The 23,803-nt window shown below is 41.8% G+C and overlaps 1 protein-coding gene across 9 annotated transcripts in view; it reads left to right on the forward strand.

The window, feature by feature from the left end:
• Positions 1–1,528: 1,528 nt before the first annotated feature.
• dtnbb (dystrobrevin, beta b) overlaps positions 1,529–23,803 on the forward strand; it is a 32,893-nt gene continuing 10,618 nt past the window's right edge. For 2 of the 9 annotated variants that reach the window (XM_085766832.1, XM_085766836.1), the window contains exons 1-12: positions 1,555–1,762; positions 4,067–4,113; positions 5,400–5,467; positions 5,749–5,829; positions 5,941–6,154; positions 8,053–8,138; positions 8,460–8,614; positions 8,698–8,803; positions 9,535–9,701; positions 12,349–12,473; positions 18,817–18,891; positions 23,314–23,404. In XM_085766832.1, the coding sequence (XP_085622958.1) occupies positions 5,401–5,467; positions 5,749–5,829; positions 5,941–6,154; positions 8,053–8,138; positions 8,460–8,614; positions 8,698–8,803; positions 9,535–9,701; positions 12,349–12,473; positions 18,817–18,891; positions 23,314–23,404 (1,167 nt within the window). In that variant the 5' untranslated portion in view covers positions 1,555–1,762; positions 4,067–4,113; position 5,400. Of the gene's footprint in view, positions 1,763–1,945; positions 2,081–4,066; positions 4,114–5,399; positions 5,468–5,748; positions 5,830–5,940; positions 6,155–8,052; positions 8,139–8,459; positions 8,615–8,697; positions 8,804–9,534; positions 9,702–12,348; positions 12,474–18,816; positions 18,892–23,313; positions 23,405–23,803 lie in introns of those variants that run through there. The other 7 variants (XM_085766835.1, XM_085766834.1, XM_085766833.1 and 4 more) reach the window with 7 other exon arrangements.

The following is a 23,803-nucleotide window of genomic DNA, read 5'->3' on the forward strand; positions in this document are numbered from 1 at the left end:
TGTGTGTGTGTCAGTTTGTGTGTGTGTTTGTGTGTGTGTGTGTGCGCGTGCGCGTGCGTTTAGAGGAGCAGTTCACAGAGAATTGGCGATGGGAAAAGTTGTCATGGGCGATCACCACCATTTTTTTTTAATGTCACAGTTTGTCACTAGATGAATTTGTTTGATATGTCTGTGTCATTTTGTCTCCATTTAAACTCCGGGTGAATGTAATATAGTAATCAGAACTTGTAAACAAAGTGTATTTTATCAAAAGTTATAGACTATTATGAATAAATAATGAAAAGAGTACTATTTTGTGTGCATCTTTGTCTTCGCTTATCTCGCACAGGACTGTGGAAGTGCCACTTGAAGTTTATGGAAACAGGAGAATAAAGTCATCCGTGGAGAGATTTTCAATGTTTGAAATAACCATGGTCTATTCATCTTGAAATGTTAAATTTTAAAGACAACAAAAACCTGAATTATGGAGGTGTGAAATTTAAAAGAAGTGACCTTTTAGGAGACATGGGGGGCGTTTGATACAGTGCGTTCAGAAAGTCTTCAGCCCCCCTCAGTTTTTTTTTTTTCCATATTCTGTCATGTTTCAGCCAAAGGAGCTGCCCGCGGAGCTCAGAGACAGGGGTTGTTTCAAGGCACAGATCTGAGGAAACTACAAAAATATTCTGCTGCATTGAAGGTTCCCAGTAGCACAGTGGCCAATTCTTAAAGGAAATCTGGCTGTATGTAGAGCTGGGTACACAGCCAAACTAAGAGGGGGACTTCTTTTTTTTAATTTTAGCATGAGGCTGAAGCGTCGCAAAATGTGAAGTAGAAGAAGGGGTCTGAAGACTTTCTATATAAAATGCATCTGGTTTTGAAAGTGACTATTTCCTTAAGAGAATGTCAGGTGATGCTGTAGTGATGAAAATATGCAACATAAATGAATTTACTTTTTGATCAGTGTATCAACTGCAACACATTTGCAACACTGAACTATTTTAAATGTGTTCCTGCCTCAGCGAGCCTCCTGGGTATTATAGTAGCTATAGAGCCATCTGCCATGTCAGGCACCTAACAGATGGATTATACATAGGCTGCATATGATTTGAAATAAAATAAACTGATCACAGTATAAGCCTACAGGGACTTGCAGCTTTGTTGAATAACTGTGAGGAGATCAATTTTGAACGGGGGGCGGGGGGGTACTGCTACCGAATTGCATTGTGGGAATTGTAGGATCCAGTGTAAAAGTCAGCCTCTCACTTCTATAACCACCTTTTTTTTCTTCTTTTTTTTTTAATGTCTGTCCCGTGAGTCCCCTGCCTTTATAAAGACGCAGCATTAAAGCGCTGCTGTGCCCCTTTAAATTCAATTCAATCTGTGTTTCTTCTGCGTTTCATCTCCACTCTACTATGCCCAGCCAGCACAGGATCATAATTCAGAGTAACAGCAGCAATAGTAGTAGCGCGCCTTTAACCAGCGTGCGTGCGCACATGCGTAAAGTGTAGTAGGTGGCCGCGCATGGCATCTCGGATCCTGCCTGCGCTCTGCTCTGCTCTGCTCTGCTCTGCTCTGCCGTCCTCTGCCGCTGGGTCGCTGATGATGCCGAGCGGAGCGGGGCGCTCGTACGTCTCTATGTGCGGCTACAACCACCGCAGTTCCCAACACTGAAGTCGGATGAAACGGGGAGAGGAGCTTGAAATATGACGATGGATGGTCCGAGTCGCTTCTCATCGCTCGGACAGCTGTAACGTCGGCGGACACACGCGTGGATTCGTCAAAGGTGAGAGTGCGGCGGTGAATCACGGAGGAAATATCCTCCTTAATTCACCCTGGACCACTTATCCTCCCCATCTGATGCTGATGCTGCTGCCGCTGCCGATGATGATGATGATGGTGGTGATGATGATGATGATGCTCTAAACGCAACCTGCGTGATTTTTCCTCCGGTAAAGGCCAGTTGCCTGTCACAGGCGATACTACCTCTTATTCGACTGTCGAGACAACAGTGAGAAATGAACAGATGCAGGTTTGCCATTGTTTCTCGTCCAAATAAAAAAATCTGGGCATCACGACACACCGTTGCCATTGCGGAAATAAGGTAAATAGGCAGTTAAATCAGCAATATGGCTGCGTTTGTGCTCTGCCGTCGCTTCAGGAGTGATTTTTTGAAGGTTTTGCAGGGTTGCTCGGTGCGAGAATCGAGGCTCGTACAAAACGGAGAAGTGTATGATGTCAGCGGAAGGGAGATACTGCAGTAACCGAGTCCTTATGTTGACTCCCGTCAAAGGATGTTGTCATTACCTCGAGGCTGAAGGTGCGGTTACAGTAAAATGCACCTTTACAGGCCTGTAATGATGATCACAATCAGCAGGAGCTTCTGATTATGTGCGTGCAGCTAAAGCCCGTGAAGTCAGACCTTTATGGCACCGATTCTGCTCTGTGCCTTTGAATGTGCTCTCATCTGTGAATTCATCTTGTCCATGAATTATTAAGAACTTGTGCCTTTTTCTTCTTATCTTTCATGATATGATTAATGCACCCACCAAACTGTCATTTGCTGCTGCTCACATTGCCTACCAGAGAAAAGGCCTGAGTTGCCTACTCATGAATTTCTGCAGTTACTTCACAGGCTGAATATTTACAATGAACCATTGTGTTGTTTTGCTGACATGTGTCTATGGGTCTCCCACTGCATAGCAAATGTTTTCTAGCCTTTACCCTTCAACGGTGCACATGGTGCTCCTCTTGACTTATCGCCTGTTCAAAAACTCGGACACAGTTTGTGTTGCCCTGGTTAGGACCCCTTTCAATATGCAATTAGGACAAAGTTTTCCCCAACTGCCTTTTGAACCCGTAATCCAGCCTGGGTTAGAGCCATGAATTGCCTATTTAGCTACAAAGAGCCACACTGTATAGTTTTTAAAGCCCTAAAATAGCTTGTTTTGACCTTAAAATGCGGCCTAATCTGCTGGTTGTGAAATTAAGTCATCAGAACCAGAGCCGAAACAACGAGTCAATTCATCAATCAGTTGATAGGCAACTATTTTGATTACCAATTTGTGATTTAAAACTTTCTCTGGCTTCTTTTTCTCAACAACAATGAGTGATTTGTTTTATATATCATCAGCAAATTGAATTTATCTGGATTTGGATCTGTAGTTGCTGTATGGACAGAACAAGACATTTGAAAATGTCACCTTGAGCTCTGGATAATGTTGATTGCCATTCAAAAACAATTATCCACTAATGAAACAATGATCATAAGTTACAGGCCTGTCATTTCAGCTGATAAATGAATGAAAGGCTTACTTAGATAACACAGCACCTGAGTGGAGGACACCCCTTCAAAGACCCTTGCCGGTGCCTGTAAGCAGGAATAAGAGCCGCCCAACAACACAAGCCAGAGCCGCAAGTTTAGAGAGTGGAAAGAGGCTTTGTCATAACACTAGAGATCAGTGTGAGAAGAGGAGGATCTGTAATACAAGACATGATGCAAAAAAGCAAAGAAAAACCTAGAGAAAGCCTCCTTGTCTGCTGACTTCCTGAGGGTAGCAGAACCTTGGTTTCTTTGCTTACGCTCTGTTGGTCAGCAGACCCACACACACACACACACACACACACACACTGTGTACCCTGTGATCATGCATGTGATCCAGACATGTTTCAGGTGCTCGGATCCTTGGTCCAAGGCTCCCCGAGACACCCAGAGCTCATCAGTCATTGGGCCAACCGTAATGTGCTCCGTGTCCATCATCATTAAGTGGGTCCTTTGCAGCTCAGTCGGTGTCATTAGCCCACAGGATGCAGTCACTGCTGAGCGGGATGTCATGGAGAATTATCATTTGCACAGACCACAGGCGCTGGAGTGTTCCCCAGCCAGTTCACCAATATCTCTACAGCAGGAGAGAGACGGGAAACAAAAGCACAAATTGAGAGTTAATGAAGTCCTTGAAGGAGGGAGGGAGGGGAGGTGTTAATTACTTATTTAAAAGTCAGCCACATTTTGTCAGTGGGCTCTCATAATATTACTAATATGAGGTTGAATGACACCCGACTAACTCTTAATTTGTCTTTTTCCTCACAGGGTCGACGTTAAAGGCTTCACTTTGTTTGACATTCAGCCAGTGACAGGTAAATACTTATTTTACTGTACTGTATATACAATCTTGAAGTTATAACTCGCAGGGTAAGAGATAGTGTATTCATTGTGTTAAAGTTACCACTCCCTGCACATTACGTAACAAATTTATGCCACTTATGTATTGATTATACAATGAAATATCTTCATTTCATACGAATAACAGGGTAATATCACTGCTTTAGTGCAACTGAGGGTATCCCTTTCAAATTAAAGTGTCTATTGTTCAAGAAGAAATGACACCTACTCTGTAGAAATGACTCACACTAGACCATTAAAAGCCCCGATGACTCTTTTTGAAAACAGTAGACAGAGAGAATGAATAATAAAAAATAAAGATGGTTTCAAAGAGAATTTGTTTCCACAAGTGTACGTATTAAGTTCAAACAAAACAGAAGAGGCATCCTTTTGGAAACGGTACATCTAAGGAAGACGTCAACACAAAGTTCAAATTCAGTAGCTTGAATTTTCTCCTTGTTTCTTTGTTCTTCTACCGTACCTGAACCCAAAGATTAAAGTCTTTGTGGACATCAGTGTTATTAAGTTTTAGTTCCAACACTTTCCAACCAATTACTAGGTTTGAAGCAGAGAAAGGCGTTTGTTTTCTCTCTCTTGATTTTCACGTTAGTTTAGTACAACGGCGTCAAAATTCACGCAATCGGAGACACTTTAACTTTGCAAAATGTAACATTTACTTCTCGTATTTCTCTGGCTTAAACTGCTGCCCCACATCTCCATCTACAAAATGGCAATTCAGACCGGTCATTGCTCCGCTATATAGGTTTTCATTTTCATTGAATTAAGGTGTACCCGTGCCGTCCATCATCTGCAAACAGCCCTAACAAAAGCCACACAATCTATCTGACAAGGCTAGTGGGATGACTAACACAGTCCTTGATAGAGAGGGCAGATAATAAAGACGGAAGAACATGTTGTATCCTGTTGCTACACTCATGTTCAGGAGCTCATCTGTGCATTTCAGCCACTTAGCATGACCACATTAGAGATCACTTATCTGTATACTTCCACTGATGAAATAATGCATCCATGAAGTCCAGACCCTCCAAATGTTAATTTATGAGGTTTAGGTTATCACTTCTTTCCTCCTGAAAGCTTTCTCTTCAGCTACGCATGCATGATGTGTTTGCAAATCCCGCTCAGTTGCATGGGGTCTGAGTGATTTTTTGGACACTGATAAGGAGCTGTGTGTTGCATTTATTACCATGCTGCTGTCTGAATAGTGAGCACTGCATGCTCTCTGCTGTTTGATGTGCCACAGAATGATCGAGGAAGGCAGTAAACGAGGCAAGGCCATGGTGGAGAAGAGACAGCTCTTCATGGAAATGAGTGAGTGGAGTCAACTGAGAGAAATCTCTTTTCACTATTCACAGTCAGCACCGGCTCATGTAATTCTCTGACTGGCTTGAAGTTGCACAGGAGATGCGTGGTCCCTCACACGTACATTGTAATTCCTCCCACACAGAGGCAGCGATAGTGTTTCAATGTGCCTTCAGTAAAGCCCGATTGGGTTTGTAAGGTGTTTCATTTTGTTTTATTGCGTTCAAGCACTCATCTGAGAGCATTTAGTGTGAAATATATTGAGATTTTCTGTGTGTTTGTTTTTTTAGGAGCTCAAAACTTCGATGTTATCAGACTGTCGACTTACCGGACTGCCTGCAAACTCCGGTTTGTGCAGAAGAGATGCAACCGTAAGAGCATGTAGATTCTTGAAGATTTCCCCTGTTTCCAGCTGTTATGACACCGTGTAACCAATAGAAACGTTTCCCCCTGAATTGATCGCCGTCCCCTCCTCTTCACAGTTCATCTGGTGGATGTCTGGAACATGATCGAAGCCTTTCGTGACAATGGGCTCAACACATTAGACCACAATGCTGAGATCAATGTGTCGCGGCTGGAGACTATCCTGTCTTCCATCTACTACCAGCTCAACAAGCGGCTGCCCACCACTCACCAGATCAATGTGGAACAGTCCATCGGGCTGCTGCTGAACTTCATGGTGGCTACTTACGACAGGTATGAGGCCGGTGGTCGTTGCAGAGGTGCGCCGCTCTCTGTAGGTGCTGATCGTCAGAATCACTTTTTTTTTTTTCTCCTGTTGTTTGGGTAAAGTTGGCGCAGAAACCACATCAAACTTACTGAGGGTTGAATGTTGACACAAACCATAGAAGCCCAAATCCAGTGGCTTTTTCAACCTGTCATTACTCACCGCAGTAATCTCCACTGTTGCCCACAGTCGTTGCTGTTACTGTTGTAAAAAGTTACTTACTTTAAACCTCACACTAAGAACTGTGCAAACAAACGTGGGCAATTTGATCGCATGCATGCATTGGAGTCCCAGAGCCCCAGAGCAAAGTGATTTTCTGCAGTTCAAGGAGATTTCTTTCAACTAATTAATTCTTTATCAAACAAAAATACCCCCAAATAATATGTGGCAGTGACTATCTGCTGCGCTCCCTTGTCTTAACATCCACCAACTCGAATATCCTTGAGGCTTGGGCTGTTTGGTCGGACAAAAACAAGTTGTCACCTCAGATTCTGTTTCCCCTATAATCAGTGTCAAATTGCCTTTTTCCCTCTTCTTGGGAAAAATAGGAAATTGCAGGCCTGTAAAATACAGCTCCAGTGTTTTATTTAAAAAATAAAAAAAAACATGGGTCTAAATGCTGTTTCCAATCTCTCTTTCCACTGCCAGAGATTAAATTCTGGTGAAGTACTGAATTTGTCTATGATATTTTATTGGCTCATACATTGTCAATTTTAAATAATAAATACTGTCCATGTGGTAATTTAAATTGTAGACCTCAGAGGTTGCTAAAACGTCCACATGGACACTTTCAATAGTAGCTACAGCCTGTAAAATCGCCTGGTGTTGGAATGAATTCAGATCTTTTGGCTGTTTCCATCATACCACAGATAGAAAAAGCAGTATCAGCTCAAGTTTCCTTGGTGATGCTTTACTGTATATCTGTCCTCTTAATGCGTGCTCTGCGCTCAAGGCCCGAGACACTGTGCATCCCGGAGCTCCGAGGTTTATTACTGACAGTAAAGCTCTCTCTCATTATTGCACCCCGTGCGCTCGGATTGATTGGCTGCCTGCCCTGTCCATTCATAGATCCCATTCACTAAGGTCATCCTGGTCCTGCTCCGTTATTATTCATGCTGCCGTATCTCTGGGAAACTTTGTGGAAATGACTGACTGTGATCACAGGAAGTGGTTTCACTATCTTGTCCCTGAGGTCCAAACTGAATTAGGCAGAAGAGCTTTCATGTACCTCTGCTCGGAAGCCAGAGCTAAATGAATCTGAAATGAAAGAGCTGCTCTCTCTTGGCAAGTTGAAAAGATTTTAAAGGGTCTTGAGGCAGACTGATAATGACCTGAATATCACATATTAAAACGTGATTTAAAGATCAGTTCATGATTTTTGACATTTCAGGCCCCAATGGACACAACTAATATGTTTCACTCATAAGCTGCTCAATGCAAATTGCTGTATGTTATATTTATCATAGTACAAATGTTTCTTCACAACTTTTAAATGTTTGATCTCGGCAATAATCACATTTTAATTGAAGGTTCTGCACAAAAGGGTATACAATAAAATTAGAAAATTAAGCATACTTTTCAATTTAACATAATTTTTTATGTAAAGTTCATAAATGTGAAATATTTCTCTGTTAACATTTATCAAAGCAAACACTTGTCATTTAAGGCAAAGTGACAATAATACAATGGAGAATGTAAAACATAGTTAACATCAGTTAAAGCCAAAGTCACGTAAAGTCAAAGTGAGGCTGTAGCAGCAAAACTCCTGAATGTCAGGGGAATTTATTGCATCTAAATTTTCTTTTCTTTCTTCTTTCAAACGTCACTTATAGTCAACTAATGAAGTGTATTTTCTTTCTCCATGCAGTGAAAGCCATGGGAAGTTGACAGTTTTCTCAATGAAAGCAATGCTGGCAACAATGTGTGGAGGGAAAATTGTGGACAAACTACGTTGTAAGTACATATTTGACAACCTTATGTAACGTAACACCTCAGAAGAGTAAATGCAAATTAGATATCTTCTCTAAAATTTGATTTCCTGGTTAGTTGAAAATGCAGTGTTTTTCCAAGTCAACTAATGTAGTTGCTCAATTTAACCACACAGGGGCACTGTAGGAACACATATGCAGTATTTATTTACACTGCATGTATTAACCATAGACTGTAAAAATTAACTTATGAACATACACACTGTGGATCAGCACAGAAATATTGGAAAGCCTGTTTGTAGTCTGTTGCTGCTGAGAATAAAGTCTGACAGCTGCTGTCTCTCAGATATTTTCTCGCAGATCTCGGACTCGAGTGGAGTCATGGTGTTTGCGAAGTTTGATCAGTTTCTTCGGGAGGTGCTGAAGCTGCCCACAGCCGTGTTCGAGGGCCCTTCATTCGGCTACACAGAGCACTCGGTGCGGACGTGCTTTCCTCAGCAGGTAGGATATTTGAACTTCTTCTTCTAAATGTTAATAATGATGCATTTCTCGCTGGACTCATGTATGTTTGTGTTTGTATCTAGAAGAAGATCATGCTGAACACATTTTTGGATGTGTTGATGGCAGATCCTCCTCCTCAATGTCTCGTGTGGCTGCCACTCATGCACCGACTGGCTAATGTTGAAAATGGTAAGTTCTGGTCTGGATGTGGGCTCATTGAGTAGAAGATGAACTCAACTGAACTGTTGAACATTGAAGTTCTTCATTTAACTCATTTGAAATTGACATTGTCCAATGACATGAAATGAACCGTGTTTTCCAACTAGTTAAACATTTACAACCAAGTGTGACCTAATAAAATTGACAGAGGGGACAAAGAAATAATTCAAAGAAACAGAAATTGTCATTTAGTAGAAAAATACCTAGATTGGTTTGTAATTAATTTTTATATGGTGGTATAAACTACTAACAGGGAGTCAAAATGGATTTACTATAAAAATTGAATGTAACAGATAAATTGTTGAAACATTCACAGCGGCTTTCACAGAAGAGCTTCAACAAAGTGACTCAAAGAAAAAGTAAAAATGATCTAATCTTTCATGACAGATGTTGTTGCGATAAAGGGAGACTTTAACTTCTTCTTAACTTTATCTGTTCTCTGTGTATTTTTAATAGAAGTATTCAGTCTTTATCTTAAATAAGTAAGTAAGAACCATTGTTGCAGTGTAAAAATAGTCCATTAGAGGGAAATAGTCTAAAAGAAACTTCTGATACAGAATTATTTGTGTCATTTTCTTGACTTTTTTTTGGACAATCTTATCACACACAAGCCAAAAAGTGAAGGAACCTCTGGTTTAATGTTTAAAAATTAACGGTAGTTCATTAGTTGATCATGTTTGTTGTCGTTTCTCTCCGCTCAGTCTTCCATCCGGTGGAATGTTCATATTGCCGGAGCGAGAGCATGATGGGTTTCCGGTATCGGTGCCAACAGTGCCATGGCTACCAGCTTTGTCAGAGCTGCTTCTGGCGTGGCCATGCTAATGGTCCCCATAGCAACCAGCACCAGATGAAGGAGCACTCATCTTGGGTAAGACAAAAAATCCTGATCACTTTCAGTTTTTGTTGCTTCCCTCTTCCTAAACAACTCAAAAGTCAATATCTCTCCATGAGAATGATTTTACAACATAGCGGACTATTCAACCGTCCTCCTACATTTCCTGTCCTCTCTGAGCAATCCAAGAGAGATTTTATGGGGTATTAGTCATTTTGGCAAATTAAATTGTATTGATTGAATCCGCTGTGTTGCTGCATTCCCCCGAAGCTTGATCATTCTGTTATAAATCGAAACAAGGAAAGTCATATGCACTGAATCCCAAATCCAATTCCCTTCCCACTCGTTTTTTTTTGTACAGAGGAGAATGACTGGTTATGAAGCCTCGGGACTGGAAAGACTTGCCCGAGTGCATGAAAGACAAAAATGTCTGAAATATATGAAAACATGACGACATTTATCACGAAGGTTAGGTTTAATCTGTTCTGGATGTTTTCGTGACAAATTGGTGTAATTCAAATGTCTATGAAACACATCTGTGACATTGTTCACCATGTCATCTGGTTACCAGCTCTTAAAACCATCTGCAGTTTTTGGTTTTAACATTTGGCAGCGTTTTCAATTCACCTCTGTTCTGATTATGCGGCTGTACTACAGGCCACAGAAACTGTGACTGCTCATTTAGGAGCCCAGCGCTGTGTCACTTCCTATCTGCAACCAAGTTCACTATATTTGTATGCACTGTGTGGGCAAAGCAATTTTATTTCTCTTGCACATTTCACATCACATTAAAATTCATACATGTATAGAAGAATATAATAAATAAAATGTTTAATATAAATGCATCACGGACACATTTGCAGTTTATTTGCGTCTCCCTCAGATTTCGCTCTCGTTTCTACCTTGTTGGCTCAACACATTTTGCCCCTTCACCGCTGTAAAAATTAGTTGAATTGTGGTAACTGAATTGAATCGAGTAGCTGTCAGTTTCAATCAGCACTTAAATAATACTGTGTGCTTGGAAGCAAAACTGTAATCTAAGAATGGAAAATCGTTCTTTTTTATCAATACTGGGTGTCCATTAGGCCATAATGATCTCTACAGGTACCTTCAAATAGGAAACGACCTGTGATTGAACATACTAAATATAGCCAATGGGCTTAGATGTGACGTTTTTGATCAGATCCTTAACAATCAACCTGGTGTAAAGGGTTCTGTGACTTTCTATCATGATATCTACTGATAATCTAAAAGTAGTCTGGGAACAGGAAGTCCACAGGAATGTGCTGCAGGAACTATGGCAGGAAATTCTTAACAGGACACACCGTTTTTTTCTTTCTTTCTTGTTTTTTTCTTTAATTTAATGCCAGACACCCCTGCATTCAATTCAAAGTTGTGCATAGAACCTGTTATTGCAAATCCAGACTCTCTGCCTTTATCCTGGGGATGTTGCCTCTTTGTGAGAAACGTAAACAGGAAGTAAGTAGGTACACTCACTCACAGGCTTTGGTCCTGCTTAAAACCTGAAACTCTTTTGCTCACATGTTTGATTACCTGTCAAAAGCTTAAAAAAAGAAGAAGAAAAAAAGAATTACTCTGGACCCACTCAGAAATAGTAGCTGATTTCTCTCTGTACACTTTCAGCCAAACTGTGAATTTTGCAGAAACCCTATTTTCTATGAGTCAAAGAACTGGCAAAAGTGCCTCCCCACCTCGATATACACCTATCAACAAGGGAAAATATTTGGCAACCCCTTCTTGACAGATGGGAGTGGATCGGCCCCCCCTGAGACCTGAGATAGTGTCACTTATTGCACACTTTCTTCTATTCAAATAAAAATGTTCATGTCGTTGGTGTTCTTGTTTTGTTATGTTCAGCATATTTTGAGAATGTCTTTTCGTCCACAGGGGAAGAAATGTTTGCACAGTGGACATGGTTTTGAGGGAATTTCCCTCTTTATCACGTAAAAGCATTTGAAAACAATGCTGTGTTATGCATATATATTTGCATATATATGAGATGTTTCCCCTGACAACAAATCCCGCATGGAACTTGATTTCTTGCTCATTTTATGTATTTGCTATTTTTCCCTAAATGGTGGAACATGCAACACTGATCATCCCGCCTTAAGCACACGCCAGATTTGATGATATCAGATTTAATCAGTGAGTCCAAATGAAATGTTGCGAAAGACAGTTAAAATATCACTCACCAAAAATTTAAATGAATGATGGTATCATTTGGTTTTTCGTATTTAGTATTATTCAGTATTTAGAAGCACAGTAACTTTTATTTATTGGACACAGTGTTATATTGTCAGTGCAAGTTTTTAACCCTTATACAAACAAGTCTGCAATAGCAAACATTTTTTCCCGTGAGTCCCATGTGACATGAATGCAGCATAATGGCCAAACTGCATTACAGATTTAAGGCTGTAGGGCAGTTTGGATTACAGCCGCCAACAAAGCTGCCTGTGAAGTAGCAGATACAGGCCTTTCCTGAGTGTGCACAAACTGCTGCTGCTGATCCACACTTTTGACACAGTAAACAAACTGTTGACCTAGTTATGTAAATGGCTTCTGAAGCGGCTTAAATCTGTTTCTGCTACTCCAACACGATGACGGCAGCGGATACAACAGACAAGGTGACAATAATTTGTTTTCCCCCTGCCCCTCCTCACAGAAGTCTCCAGCCAAAAAGCTGAGCCACGCAATCAGTAAATCTCTAGGCTGCGTCCCCATCGGAGAGCCGCCGCATCCTGTGTTCCCCGAGCAGGCCGAGAGACCACAGGAGCTCTCCCATACTGTGTAAGTGTCATTCCCTTTTGACAAGACATTCGTTACCACTCGTTGTGTCATTAATGAGGGATACCCGACCGATCTGTTGATTAACGGCACAGCAAGGCCCGGTGTGCTCATGATCTATAGTCTGTTCTCGTCATGTAACTGCCTCCATCTTTTCCATTTCGCTCTCTTTCTACATGACTGATAGAGTCCCAGCTAATATGTCAAGCCTCTGATTATTTGCTAACGTGGAAATGCTGATATACTACGCTAGACTCAGAGGCTTCGGCCGTTAACAGCACAGTCGTCCTCATCAGTCTGTTGGCAATGAAACGGGGGGGGACGATGGTATAAATCTCACACTCTGGGCTTTGAAGCTCCTCGAAGTCATTATAGGAAATGCATTATATTCTGCTGCTGTCTTAAACCCTGCACATTCATTTACATTTCAGTTGAAAAATGGTACGATTTCCATAATCAATTCCACCATAGAGATGCAGCCGCAGTAGTCCACATCGCTGAGGCCACTTCATATTTTTCACATCATTGTCACACTGAAACTTTGACGCTTTCGGCCTCCACCAAGACACAGTCTGATGAGGTTTCAGATTAAAAAAAAGTGATCTATGGAAATCTCTCAACTTTCTCGTTGGAGTTTCAACATTTCTCATGACACATTTCATAACAAAATCCTGCTCCATATTCCAGGCACGAGCATAAATCTAAAGCTGTCTGTATATGCTCTTGCTGGTGGCAAGTGTCAGTGAGTAATTGATCGTGAGCTACATCATGGGGCTGGGGGAGTGGGGGCGGAGGGGGTTAGTAGCTCAGTGAATGCCAAGAGAAATAGATGCAACGTTAATACATCAGTATGATTTTACTGCGTGATATACCATCATCTTTAAATCAGTTCTCATATTCAGGCTCAGCCCAGTGGCAGGAGGGTTTTTTCTGCATTGTGCCCAAACTTATGCATTTAAGATGAAGTTCACATTTGCATAAATTTACAATTCATCACAACGTGGAGAATCTGCTGTCAACCCGGATGTTTTCTCTCCCCCGACCGAGAGATGAGGCGATTGGATTAGCCCGCATGGTATAGGCCGTCTAGCATGAAATTACATCACACAAGTAGATTAATATTGATTAAAATAAAATTTGTGGCTAAAACTATTTTTGGATTATGTCTCTCCACAAGCAGTAATCCCTGTCGTTTTTTCTTTTTTTTTTTACGATGTTGATTATTTCAAATGATGGAGGACCAAAGAATATTGACTTTGGTCCATTTGGGGGTCTTGGTTATATTGGATTTTGTTGCACAAAGGCCTTTCATTGTAATTCATTTTCTCTGAATGATTTTTCCATGAAAGATTCAGTTTGAATATTTTTTTTTTAAAGACAGATATGTAAGTTTTGCAGCGGTGGAAAGTGACTATGTACTTTTGCACAAGCAGGGCCTATTCCACATATCTGAAATACTTGTACTTTCCTGAGTGTTTTCATTTTTTAGCACTACATACTTCTGGTCCTTTACATCTCAGATTATTCTTTGGACTTCAAAACATTTATCTGGCAGGTAGAAGTACAATTTAGATTTTGCCTTATATAATACAGTTTTAGCACTTTTATCACCCAGATTTTCTCCTCCTGTTTATTTAACAGACAATATATTTCTCTGTGAAATCTAAATGGACTTCTATGGTAGAAATTCCAGGAATTTCTTGTCGTCTTGTTCTCCTTTAAGACTTTAATGGACAAAGTGCATTGTCATGCTCTCGCAAATGGCATTTCCAGGGTGGTGGCAGTGTGTGTGTGTTCACTGACTTTTAGGATAATGGATGTGACTGTTGACCCCTGAGACTTGTTTGTAGGTCCCTCTGTCTCCATTGTTATGTCTAATGCAGGGATGGTATCTACCAAAAATCTCTTTATTTGACCATGGAAAAATATGACTTTTGTTGTCCCAGAAACAGTCATTCATTTATTTGCGTGTGGTAATTACGTAGCCCCTCGTATCAAACATGCAATGAAAATATCTGTTTAACATGTAGAAACCTTTCTAAAATATGTAGTATTCATCAGCAACTGGCACCCTCAATTGTGGTTCTATATTTAATGGTGAGAATGACATACCTATAAATAATTTTCAAAGAATGTGTGTCTGCAGCAAAATACACAAAATACACATATGGATACAGATTTCATTTGGATCAGAATATGACACATTATATGAGATTTTAACATTTAGTAGATCTTACCTGTTCAGTATGAAGCTTCAACCGATGGTTGGTTATCTTAGTTTATCCTAAACATTAAACAGTTCACACAAAATCCACCTACCAGCACCTTAAAAGCAGACAAATTAGCATATTGTATCTCATTTGTCTACCTATAGAAAAACAAAAAAACAGTACGCAAGGTTTGATTAAAATATCAGCACCAAATATGTATGTAGACCTTAGAGCAGTTAACTCACATGTCTAGAAGAAATGAAGTAATCATGCTAAGCAACTAGCCTCTGCCTGTGACTTTCCAATAGCGACTCAATGCAGCCTCCAGTCTGCCCTGAAAGCATACCACAAACAAAACTACAGTAAATGTATACTATAATGTATTTATACAGTTAATTAAATTAACTATCTAACCTATGTCATGGTAATAAGAGGTGCTAGAAAGTAGAAAGTAATGCTATACCATGCTAATTTGTTGCTGGTTGTAGCTTCATATTTGATTTATGAGAGAGGCTTTGACCTTCTCCTCTAACTCTCAGCTATAAAGCAAACGTTTCCCAAAAAGCTGAACTGCTTCTTTAACTCAAATTGTAAATCTTCTGCACTCTACACAGCCATAAGGTAGAAGAACTGGCACTAATGGAATAATTCCCATTTGTTAACACTCGATTTCAGAGAAATTATGGGTGAATACTGTAATTATCTGCCTACCGTTCCCATGTTGATTTGCCTGCTGGCTGCAGAAATCTTCCCTCAAACTGGATCTCTCAGATAATTAGTCACAGGGAAACTGCCAAACCTCCAATTCTACTCTACTTTGACTCTATTTTATTGATGATACACAACACAGAGAGAAATGTGTTGTTGTTATTCCTAAACTAGCCAGTTGCCAATCCTGATGAATGTTGTCTGCGGAGAGGTGTTATTTCATGTTGCACACCAGGAGACATCCATCAGCGTGGTCTCTCAAGTGTGTGTGTGTGTGTGTGTGTGTGTGTGTGTATGTGCGAGGACCGACTAAGTGCCTGTGAGTGAGTAATAATGGCAGAATCGGGGTAGGGCGTCAGGTTTGATCAAAACTTCCAAATCGAACAGACATGAGTCTCCTCGATGACCAGCCCCTCGCGTCGTCGTCTTCAGACAAAGTGCAGCTATTCTGATGCTGTTTTGAAATATTTACTGGCATATGAAAGCAAAGACTAACAGCGAACTGAGCTGTGAATTTTTCCCCCTCCACTCAAACTGTCAGTGAGATTCTTGGGGATTTGTGTTTGGGAGAGGAGTTATAGGTTTGGGATGCACCGTCTGTCTCAGGAACTTTAAATCTATGATACGCCTTCTTACCTTCAGACTTAGCAGCGCTTCTGCCAAAAGACTTAAAGCATGGAAATAGTCTGAAAGTCGAAAAAACATAGGCATCTCACCTTACTTTGCATTAATGTGGAACACATACTTTAGCGTCTGATTCTCGGTGCCATGTTTAATATTTAGCAACTGATTTTCCACCCTCTATATAATCCCCCAGAAATCCCCTAACATTTTAAAATGCCTTCCTCTGTTTTACATCTTTTTTATTCTGCGGGTCAATGCAAATTCCATCAATGTCATCAAAATGGGAGAGGGCAGGCATGTAATTCACTTTTCTGTGAGCGTGATCCATTGGGTTTTTATGGCCAAGGTACTGACAGCCTCGCAGGGAAATAGGAGCGCCGTTGCCAGCAGGAGAGGATGCTTCGTGTTTGGGTATTATTTTTAGCCGGCTGAGGGCGATTGAAGGCAGCCATGCATCCGTCGTTGTCAGAAATAAGGTGAATGTGTGTGTACAAGTGTGTGTGTGTGTGTGTGTGTGTATGAAGCACCACCAGACTTAATTTTCTCCCTGAACCTCTGCCAGCTGCCAAGTGCAAGGAAAGGGTGCCACATTGTCATTTGCTGCACACAGGTAGAACGAGGCTTAGCGCATTGCAGACTTTGATCTTGTAGTTCCCTAAATGTTATGTCAACTCACTTCTGTTTGACCTCCAGGACACCGTCTGCATATCTGTGCGTAGAGCTGTGTGTCCTTAATCAACATCTCTTCTAGCCCGACAGCCACAGGGCTGCAGATGCGAATGAGTTAGAATGAATCCAATCTTTTTTAGAGGGAATTGAAATACGGCTACTCAGAGGCTTTTACGTAAGAAGAAGCGCTTTTTTATTGCACCCTTCTGCGTAAAAAGGACTGATGATTATTTATAGACGGATAGCTGAGAAGAGCTTTGACTTATGTGACTATCTGAAGGTAATGGGGGAAGAGTTCAGACACAGTATGGAAATGCAATGACAGTATAGACTGCATGTTTATCTCCTGCAGGGGTGAGAGTGGATATGTGCTTCTTCTTCTTTTTTTAATCTTCATAGAGGTTGCAATTGAGGCATTTCGAGCAAATGTCATTTCCCTAATTTCCAGTGAGTGTGATAGCGAGAGGTGAAAGGACAGAGTCGGAGCAGAGAGCTTCAGAGAGATCGAGAGGAGGAGAGATAGAGAGAGAGAGAGAAAGTGTGTGTGTATGTGTGTGTGAGACAGAGAGAGAGAGAGAGAGAGAGAGAAAATCTACGTCGTCATAGAGTCACATGACTCGCCGAGTTTCCTTGGAGACAGCAGCAGTATAGTACATTGAGATGCTCGCCTGCTCAGTTGAGGGCAGGTTAGGCATCTGGCAACAGCAGCAGTTGGATGTATTTTGCCAGCCAGGCAGGTGCTTTCTCTCCTCACAGAGGTAAGTGTGATGGCTCGGGTCTCGCCTTCTGTCTGGAGCTCAGCTTCAGGGGGAGATTACTGTCACATAATGAGAATTAAATGAGAGGCAAACATTTTTACTTCTCTGCTTCAGAGGGAGACTACAGGGCAACATGTGCAGCTTTGAGTGATGACAGTTGCTTTCTCCGTCGTCTCTCTCTCTTATTGCATGAAACATGAGAATAAGCAGGGTTGTGTTTGTGCTAATTGCCGTCGAAACTAAAAATTGGGGCTGATGAATTACTCATGTTGGACCGTCCGTGGTTTTCTTTTGGATCTGTTGGGCTAGTCCTGAGGGAAATTTGAATGCAGCATGTCTTTTAAAAAAAGAACATGTTAACCCCCTTGAGCACCCAGATTAATACAAAGAGTGTGTTACTTTAGTTTGTGAACAAATTATTTGAGAACAATTAGTGATGCAGGGGATCTGTTTTGTTTTTAGTGGTACAGTAATATTCAGAAAAGACAATGCATGCTGTTGAGGCACTTTGTGACATTGTAGAAAGAGAAAGGCTCAGTGCTTCATGCTGATAACAATATTCTGCACAATGTGGATATAAATAGTTTGATTTGGCAAAAAGAAAAGAAATGCTGATTGGACAAATAAGCATTATAAGCTGTTCAGTGCTTTGCCTTTTATGTGATAATGAGAGCTTTAAATAAAACAGTTTGTTACAATAGGGATCAGAGCTGATAATTACAGGGAGACACTGTGTGCAAGATCGAGGAGATGCAACTACAGAGACATGGAAATCAAGTGCCGTCGTGAGTGGCTGCGATTTTCTGTGGCGGATGAAGTGTGAAGCTGAGAGCACCTGAGATGTGCAGGGAGATATTTTGATCCGTTAATGAGACTCTGTGGTCCGAGGCTGCATCGAGCTTCGTCGGAGGCCACTGATTCAGCCGCCAGATGGACCCCATCGCTTTGTTTACTCCCACAAATTACCTCCCACAATGTCACCTTTCCTGTTTTTTTGTTTTTTTTCCGCAGACTTCCAGTTTAATTAGATTTTCTTGTTGGCTGTTGTTGCTTTTTGCTCATGTTAATTAGGTTTAAGCTAATAGCCTAAAAACATCTAAATTGCCATTCTCCCAGAAAAGTTAATTATTTCGCAAGAATTCTAAGTTAACTCGTGTACAACATGTTGCCCGCCTCGTGCACGGCACTCAGTGGTTTGTTGTCATCTCAGCCTGCCTCCCCTTCTCACCCTCCTTTGTGAAGTTGGATTAAATTGAAGTCAGGATCGCTGATTTATGAATATTAATAAAATGCAAATAGCCTCTCTTCCATTCCCTGGTGACAAGCACCACAGGCCTCTGCAGTGTAGCATTAAAGACCTCTAATCTTGTCTTTTAGTCAGCCGAAACCAGTGGCCAACAACATGAACGACACAATGCTCATGTCCTCTGGGGCACCTACTCCCACCAAAAGGTAAGCACCCACCTACCCACCCCATATACCCCCTTAAGGCATGATGTCTTTTTTTTGAAGATATTTATTCCACAGAGTCAGGCCAACGCTTGTCATTATTACTACCCCTAAAATGTCAGTTTAAGCTACGCACGCACAAACAAAATAAGTCGCTTTAATCACACAGAGCCAAGTCTGTGCTCAGAATAGGTGACATATTCTCTCTCATCAGTGGCAATAACAAGAATAGCGCAACAAATCAGACTACAGATGTTATTTGTTCCCTCACACTTGACACACATATTTTTTTTTTTTTACATCTGAGCAGCGTGCCCTTGTGAGTGTATTTTTAGAGGAAAATTTGTTACGCTGTCATGAAGGGTATGTGAGCACTCCTACTTAAAGGGCTGATTTGACAAATAGATTATGATAGAATTGGAGCCTTATCGTGTAAGCAGATAGCAGGCGAGGGCCCCGTGAAAGCAGCCCTAATTGTCCTCTCATTCGAGAAAACCCTCTCAGTTAAAGGCCACCTCTGTTATTATTTACTCAGAGTGGTAATGAAGCATTGTGATTATATGAATTCGATAATGGAGAGCGCTCTGAGGGGAGCTGTAATGTATCTGCACTCTGTCCTGCAAGGTCTGTGCTGGCTGGGTGAATTTTTGTCTTTTGTGTAAAGTATCTTTCTCTGGCATCGTTCCACCAATTTGTGTTTGCAAGAAGGGCCTGCTCGGGGACTCAGGACTGCCCACAACACATTAGAAGGGAAGAGACATCACTGCCCGCTGTAGACAAATAATAGATGTCTGACCAGCCACCCTGTTTAAGATCATGGTCTTTGTTTGAAATCCCAAACAAATGCTTTTGACAGAGAATTCAGAAAAGAGATGGAATGGCTGTTTTTTCCACTTGTGCTCCTCTGGGCAGGGTTATCATACAGTACACCAAGGACCCCGGCAGCCGAAGGGCAGCGTGCACACTGCAAAAAATGTCCATTGCAGCAGGAATGATTCTTCAAATGTTTAGCTTTAATCGTGAAACTCATGCCAAAAGGGTCGAGGTCACGGCACCATTATTCCCTTAACGCCACCGCACGAGAAGTCGACGTCCCATTTTGAAGAAAGTGCAATCATCTAACGTTGCTGGAAGATTTCCTTGTCTGCATTCAGAAAAAATGAGATGCTAACAATCAATACCAGATTAAGTTTCTCGCGGAGATGAGCATTTTGTGCAGTGCAGCGTTGTCTCCGAGGGCTCACAGGATCAAGATTAGAGCGCTTTTGAGGCGAGCTGACAAGATAGGGACACCCGAGGCGGTAAACGATGCCTTGTGTCCAAAACCCTGTGGAGGTCAGCGGACGACATCACGTGTTGCAGCATGTACAAGTAGAAGGCGGCGCTCTCCAGAGGTTTGTTTCACTGTGGCAGTAATGAAGAAGCCTGATAACCTTTGTCTTGACATTTTGCTCTGTGAGTCAGAGCAGCTTTGGGAAGATGTCATGCACTGAGGATGCTGTTGCCTTAAGGGGGAGGGAGGGGAGGGAGGGGGGGCATAACAACTACAAAGCTGCCATATTTAGGGCAGAAATTGCGCATTAAGCCACCGTGACGTCTCCAAAATAGGTTGTGTTGAGCGTCAGCGTGGATACCGGTAGATAAGGTGTTGAATGAGGAGGGAAGGAGCAGGTTTCACTCTTGGTTTGGGTTTTGCAGGGAACAGAAGGCCAGATGCCACCGGGCTCTGTCTGTGTCACAGTTGGTTTGTGAATATTAATCTATTGTTATAATCAGCCTGCACTGGCCTGCATGCTTTCTCATGAAGAGGGGGGGGGCTATGAGTCAAAGATGCCACTGCTGAATAATGCAAAGCTCCTTGTGACTCTGCCTCAGAGAGCCTCAAACTGAAAAGCAGCACCGCCGCTGTCTTTGTTTGTTTACCCTTTCAAATTCTACTTTTTTTTCTTTTTTTTATAAGAGAAAGAATCACAAAACACATTCATGACTGTGTGTGTGTGTGTGTGTGTGTGTGTGTGTGTGTGTGTGTGTGTGTGTGTGTGTGTGTGTGTGTGTGTGTCAGCTCTGAGTTGAAACCGAATGCACTCTGTTTGAAAAATAGTGTGTGTGTTGTGCTTCCAGCCTCCATCACATTCTGCGCTCTGATACTGTCTGCTCTGCTGACATGGCATCTGTTCCCTCCCACCTTGTTCGCGCACACAGACAATCGCTCACCATGAGCCCCCCCACCCACCCCACCCCAAGGGGTGAACCGGCACCACGGTATTTATTACCTGTTATTCATGCAGAACCACGGCAGCAGAGGAGCAAATTTTATGCTTTTTAAAAAAGAGAAAATGCTGTCTTCAGCTTGATGAGGTAGAGAGTGGTTTTCAGGCAGCAGAGCATCATTGAGGAAACGTAACCGGTAGCTGAGACGCAGAAACTGTATTTAGATCTGCTGAATTGGATGAGCACCATTGTGTTTTTATTGGTTAAGTTACAAGATTCAAATCAAATGAATTATTTGTCACTTTGGAAATATTGTTATGAGCTAGTCTGATAACACTTTTCTGGTGTTTTGTTGAAGTTTTGTTATGACATAGATAACAAGATGTAGCCTAAATAACGTCAGTGTAGTGTAGTACATCTCCTTGGTTGGTGAGCCAATCACAAGAGAGGGGGATCTGAGTGTGTCTTCTGATTGGCTGACTGTTTTTGATTGAATAGAAATAAAGCAGATTTCAGGTTAAAGAAAAACAAAGAAACAGAGAAACTATGTCCTTCAAGTTTGATGGGCCCAGGTGGGACATGGGTGAGGGTGGTGGCTGCTTTGTTGTGACATCACAAAGTTACAGGAGGTCTTGGCTTGTTTTAAGGCTCGTGTTTTGAATGTGTGGACAGAGCACTTTGATGATATACAGAACCTTGACCAGCTTTTAGATAAAAAAAAGACATGGACATCTCACCTTATACGGGTAATATGGGTCCTTTAATAGCACCACACACCTTCACCTCTCTGGATGATCTGTTGCCTCTTAAAGTTTTGACCTTTTGGTTGAAGTGTCATAAGTTTGGTGAGGACACAGAGTTTCAGAGCAACGTGTACCCACTTCTAACAAAAATAGGACCCGTGCTGTTTGAGATATTGAGTTTGACTGTGAAAAAAAAAAGAAATAACACTTCATATGAGAAGCTAAAATAATATTAAAAAAAATATCTGGGAAGGATGCCACTTCAGGAGGGCTTCAAGGCAGTTCATGCATCTTTGTCCAAAACCTGGCACAGATCATCAGGTAGTGCCAGGAAACTTCCAGCCAGGAGCAGCTTCGGGACTGATAGCCTGGAGATCCAGACATGTGGTCCAACTCTGCAGGACCGAGAAGGAGAAGGGTCACAGCTTCTCCTGAGCCAACTCGAACAGTTAATGTATGACTTTAAATCCTGCAAGAAACCTCAGGCTGTGTGTACGCCTCGAGCCCGAGGATGAGGCTGTAAATTATTTAGAAAGTGTTCCATTTAAAAAAAAGACGTTTTTTTGACATCCTCCTCAAAAACATGCGCTTTGACAGTTCGTGGAGTGATTTCACTTTTTTCTGGTGCACATCAACTGAGTTTTCTTAAGTCAGGTGACGTTATCTCGCAAGAAGTCGGGTGATCTGCGGAGTATTTTTAGATACCATCACTAAAATAAGAAAACTCTTGAAACAAGCGAGGAAGGAGCCGGGGCAGCTAAAATTATTCCATCACACTGCAGCTTTTTTTCTTTTCTTTTTAATCGTTCCTTGAGAAAGATAAGATTTTAATACAAATGTTGATTAAAAGGCTGGTTTGCGGTGTTTTTTCGGGCCTGGGTAATGAACCCTGCGGGGACTGTGGTTGTTGGTGCAGTGTGTTTGAAGCCAGATTGTGTTTAATGATCTTAATCATCTCTCAGTCTCCAGTCAGAGATTTAGATTAGCACCCAGCACCATTTCAGCTTCTCCTTCACTCCTCATTCCAGGCCGCCTGCCGAGACGGGACAGCCTCTGCTCAGTCATCTGTCCGCGCCATATGCCACGCCCACGATCATTTTAAAGTCTCATGCCATATTTGACATTTCCAGTCAGCGGTGAAATGTCCAGAACGGACATTGGCACGGTCACAAATGCATTTGGCATGCCGCATTCTCTCTTAACCATCTCCGCTCATTGTTATGACCAATTACCTCAGACTGTCCGTCAACATTGGACTCAAAGCCAAGTGTCATAATATTAAGGTCACCTCAATTATAATGTGTTTTTTAATGCAAATTCTTTTACATAATCACTTTGAATGCACAAACTTCTCCTTCTACTCACTTAAGAGCTTTAGACATCAGAGCCAGTGTTGCTTTGTGTGTGTGTGTGGGTGTATGTGTGTTTGCGTGTGTGTGTGATGTATCTCTCTGTCTGTGACTTTGGGCAGTGTCTTGGAGAGTCCCAGCCGGCTAGATGAAGAGCACCGCCTCATCGCTCGCTACGCCGCCCGCCTGGCAGCCGAGGCGGGCAACTCCACAGTGAGTGTCTCGCAAAATGCCCTGTGGTGGACTTCAGTCACCCTGCATTACATGTTTAACACTTTGACAAGTTATTGTTATGCATTTTCATTTCATTTGTGGCTGGAGAAGGTTGAACTTTGAGACCACTCACACTTCCAAGTCAAACTGTGCAGCACTCAGCTTTAAAAAGATGAGGAGCGGAGAAGAAGAGGCAACTTGCTTGATGGTTTTAATTCAAACAGGATGAAAAGCAAAAGCATCTGTCTTCGGCTTTACATTTTTAATCCTTTATATATCTATGGTCAACACAGGAACAGCAAATATGTAATAAAACAGCAAACAGTCCTTAAGCAGCTGCTCGATCAGAAGAGAAGAGCATCTGGTGTATTTGTTTGCAGTGTACACAAACAAAATGGC

Source organism: Trachurus japonicus, chromosome 22 (assembly GCF_045865225.1).
Source record: "Trachurus japonicus isolate A0001 chromosome 22, Traja_1.0".
Lineage (NCBI taxonomy): Eukaryota > Metazoa > Chordata > Actinopteri > Carangiformes > Carangidae > Trachurus > Trachurus japonicus.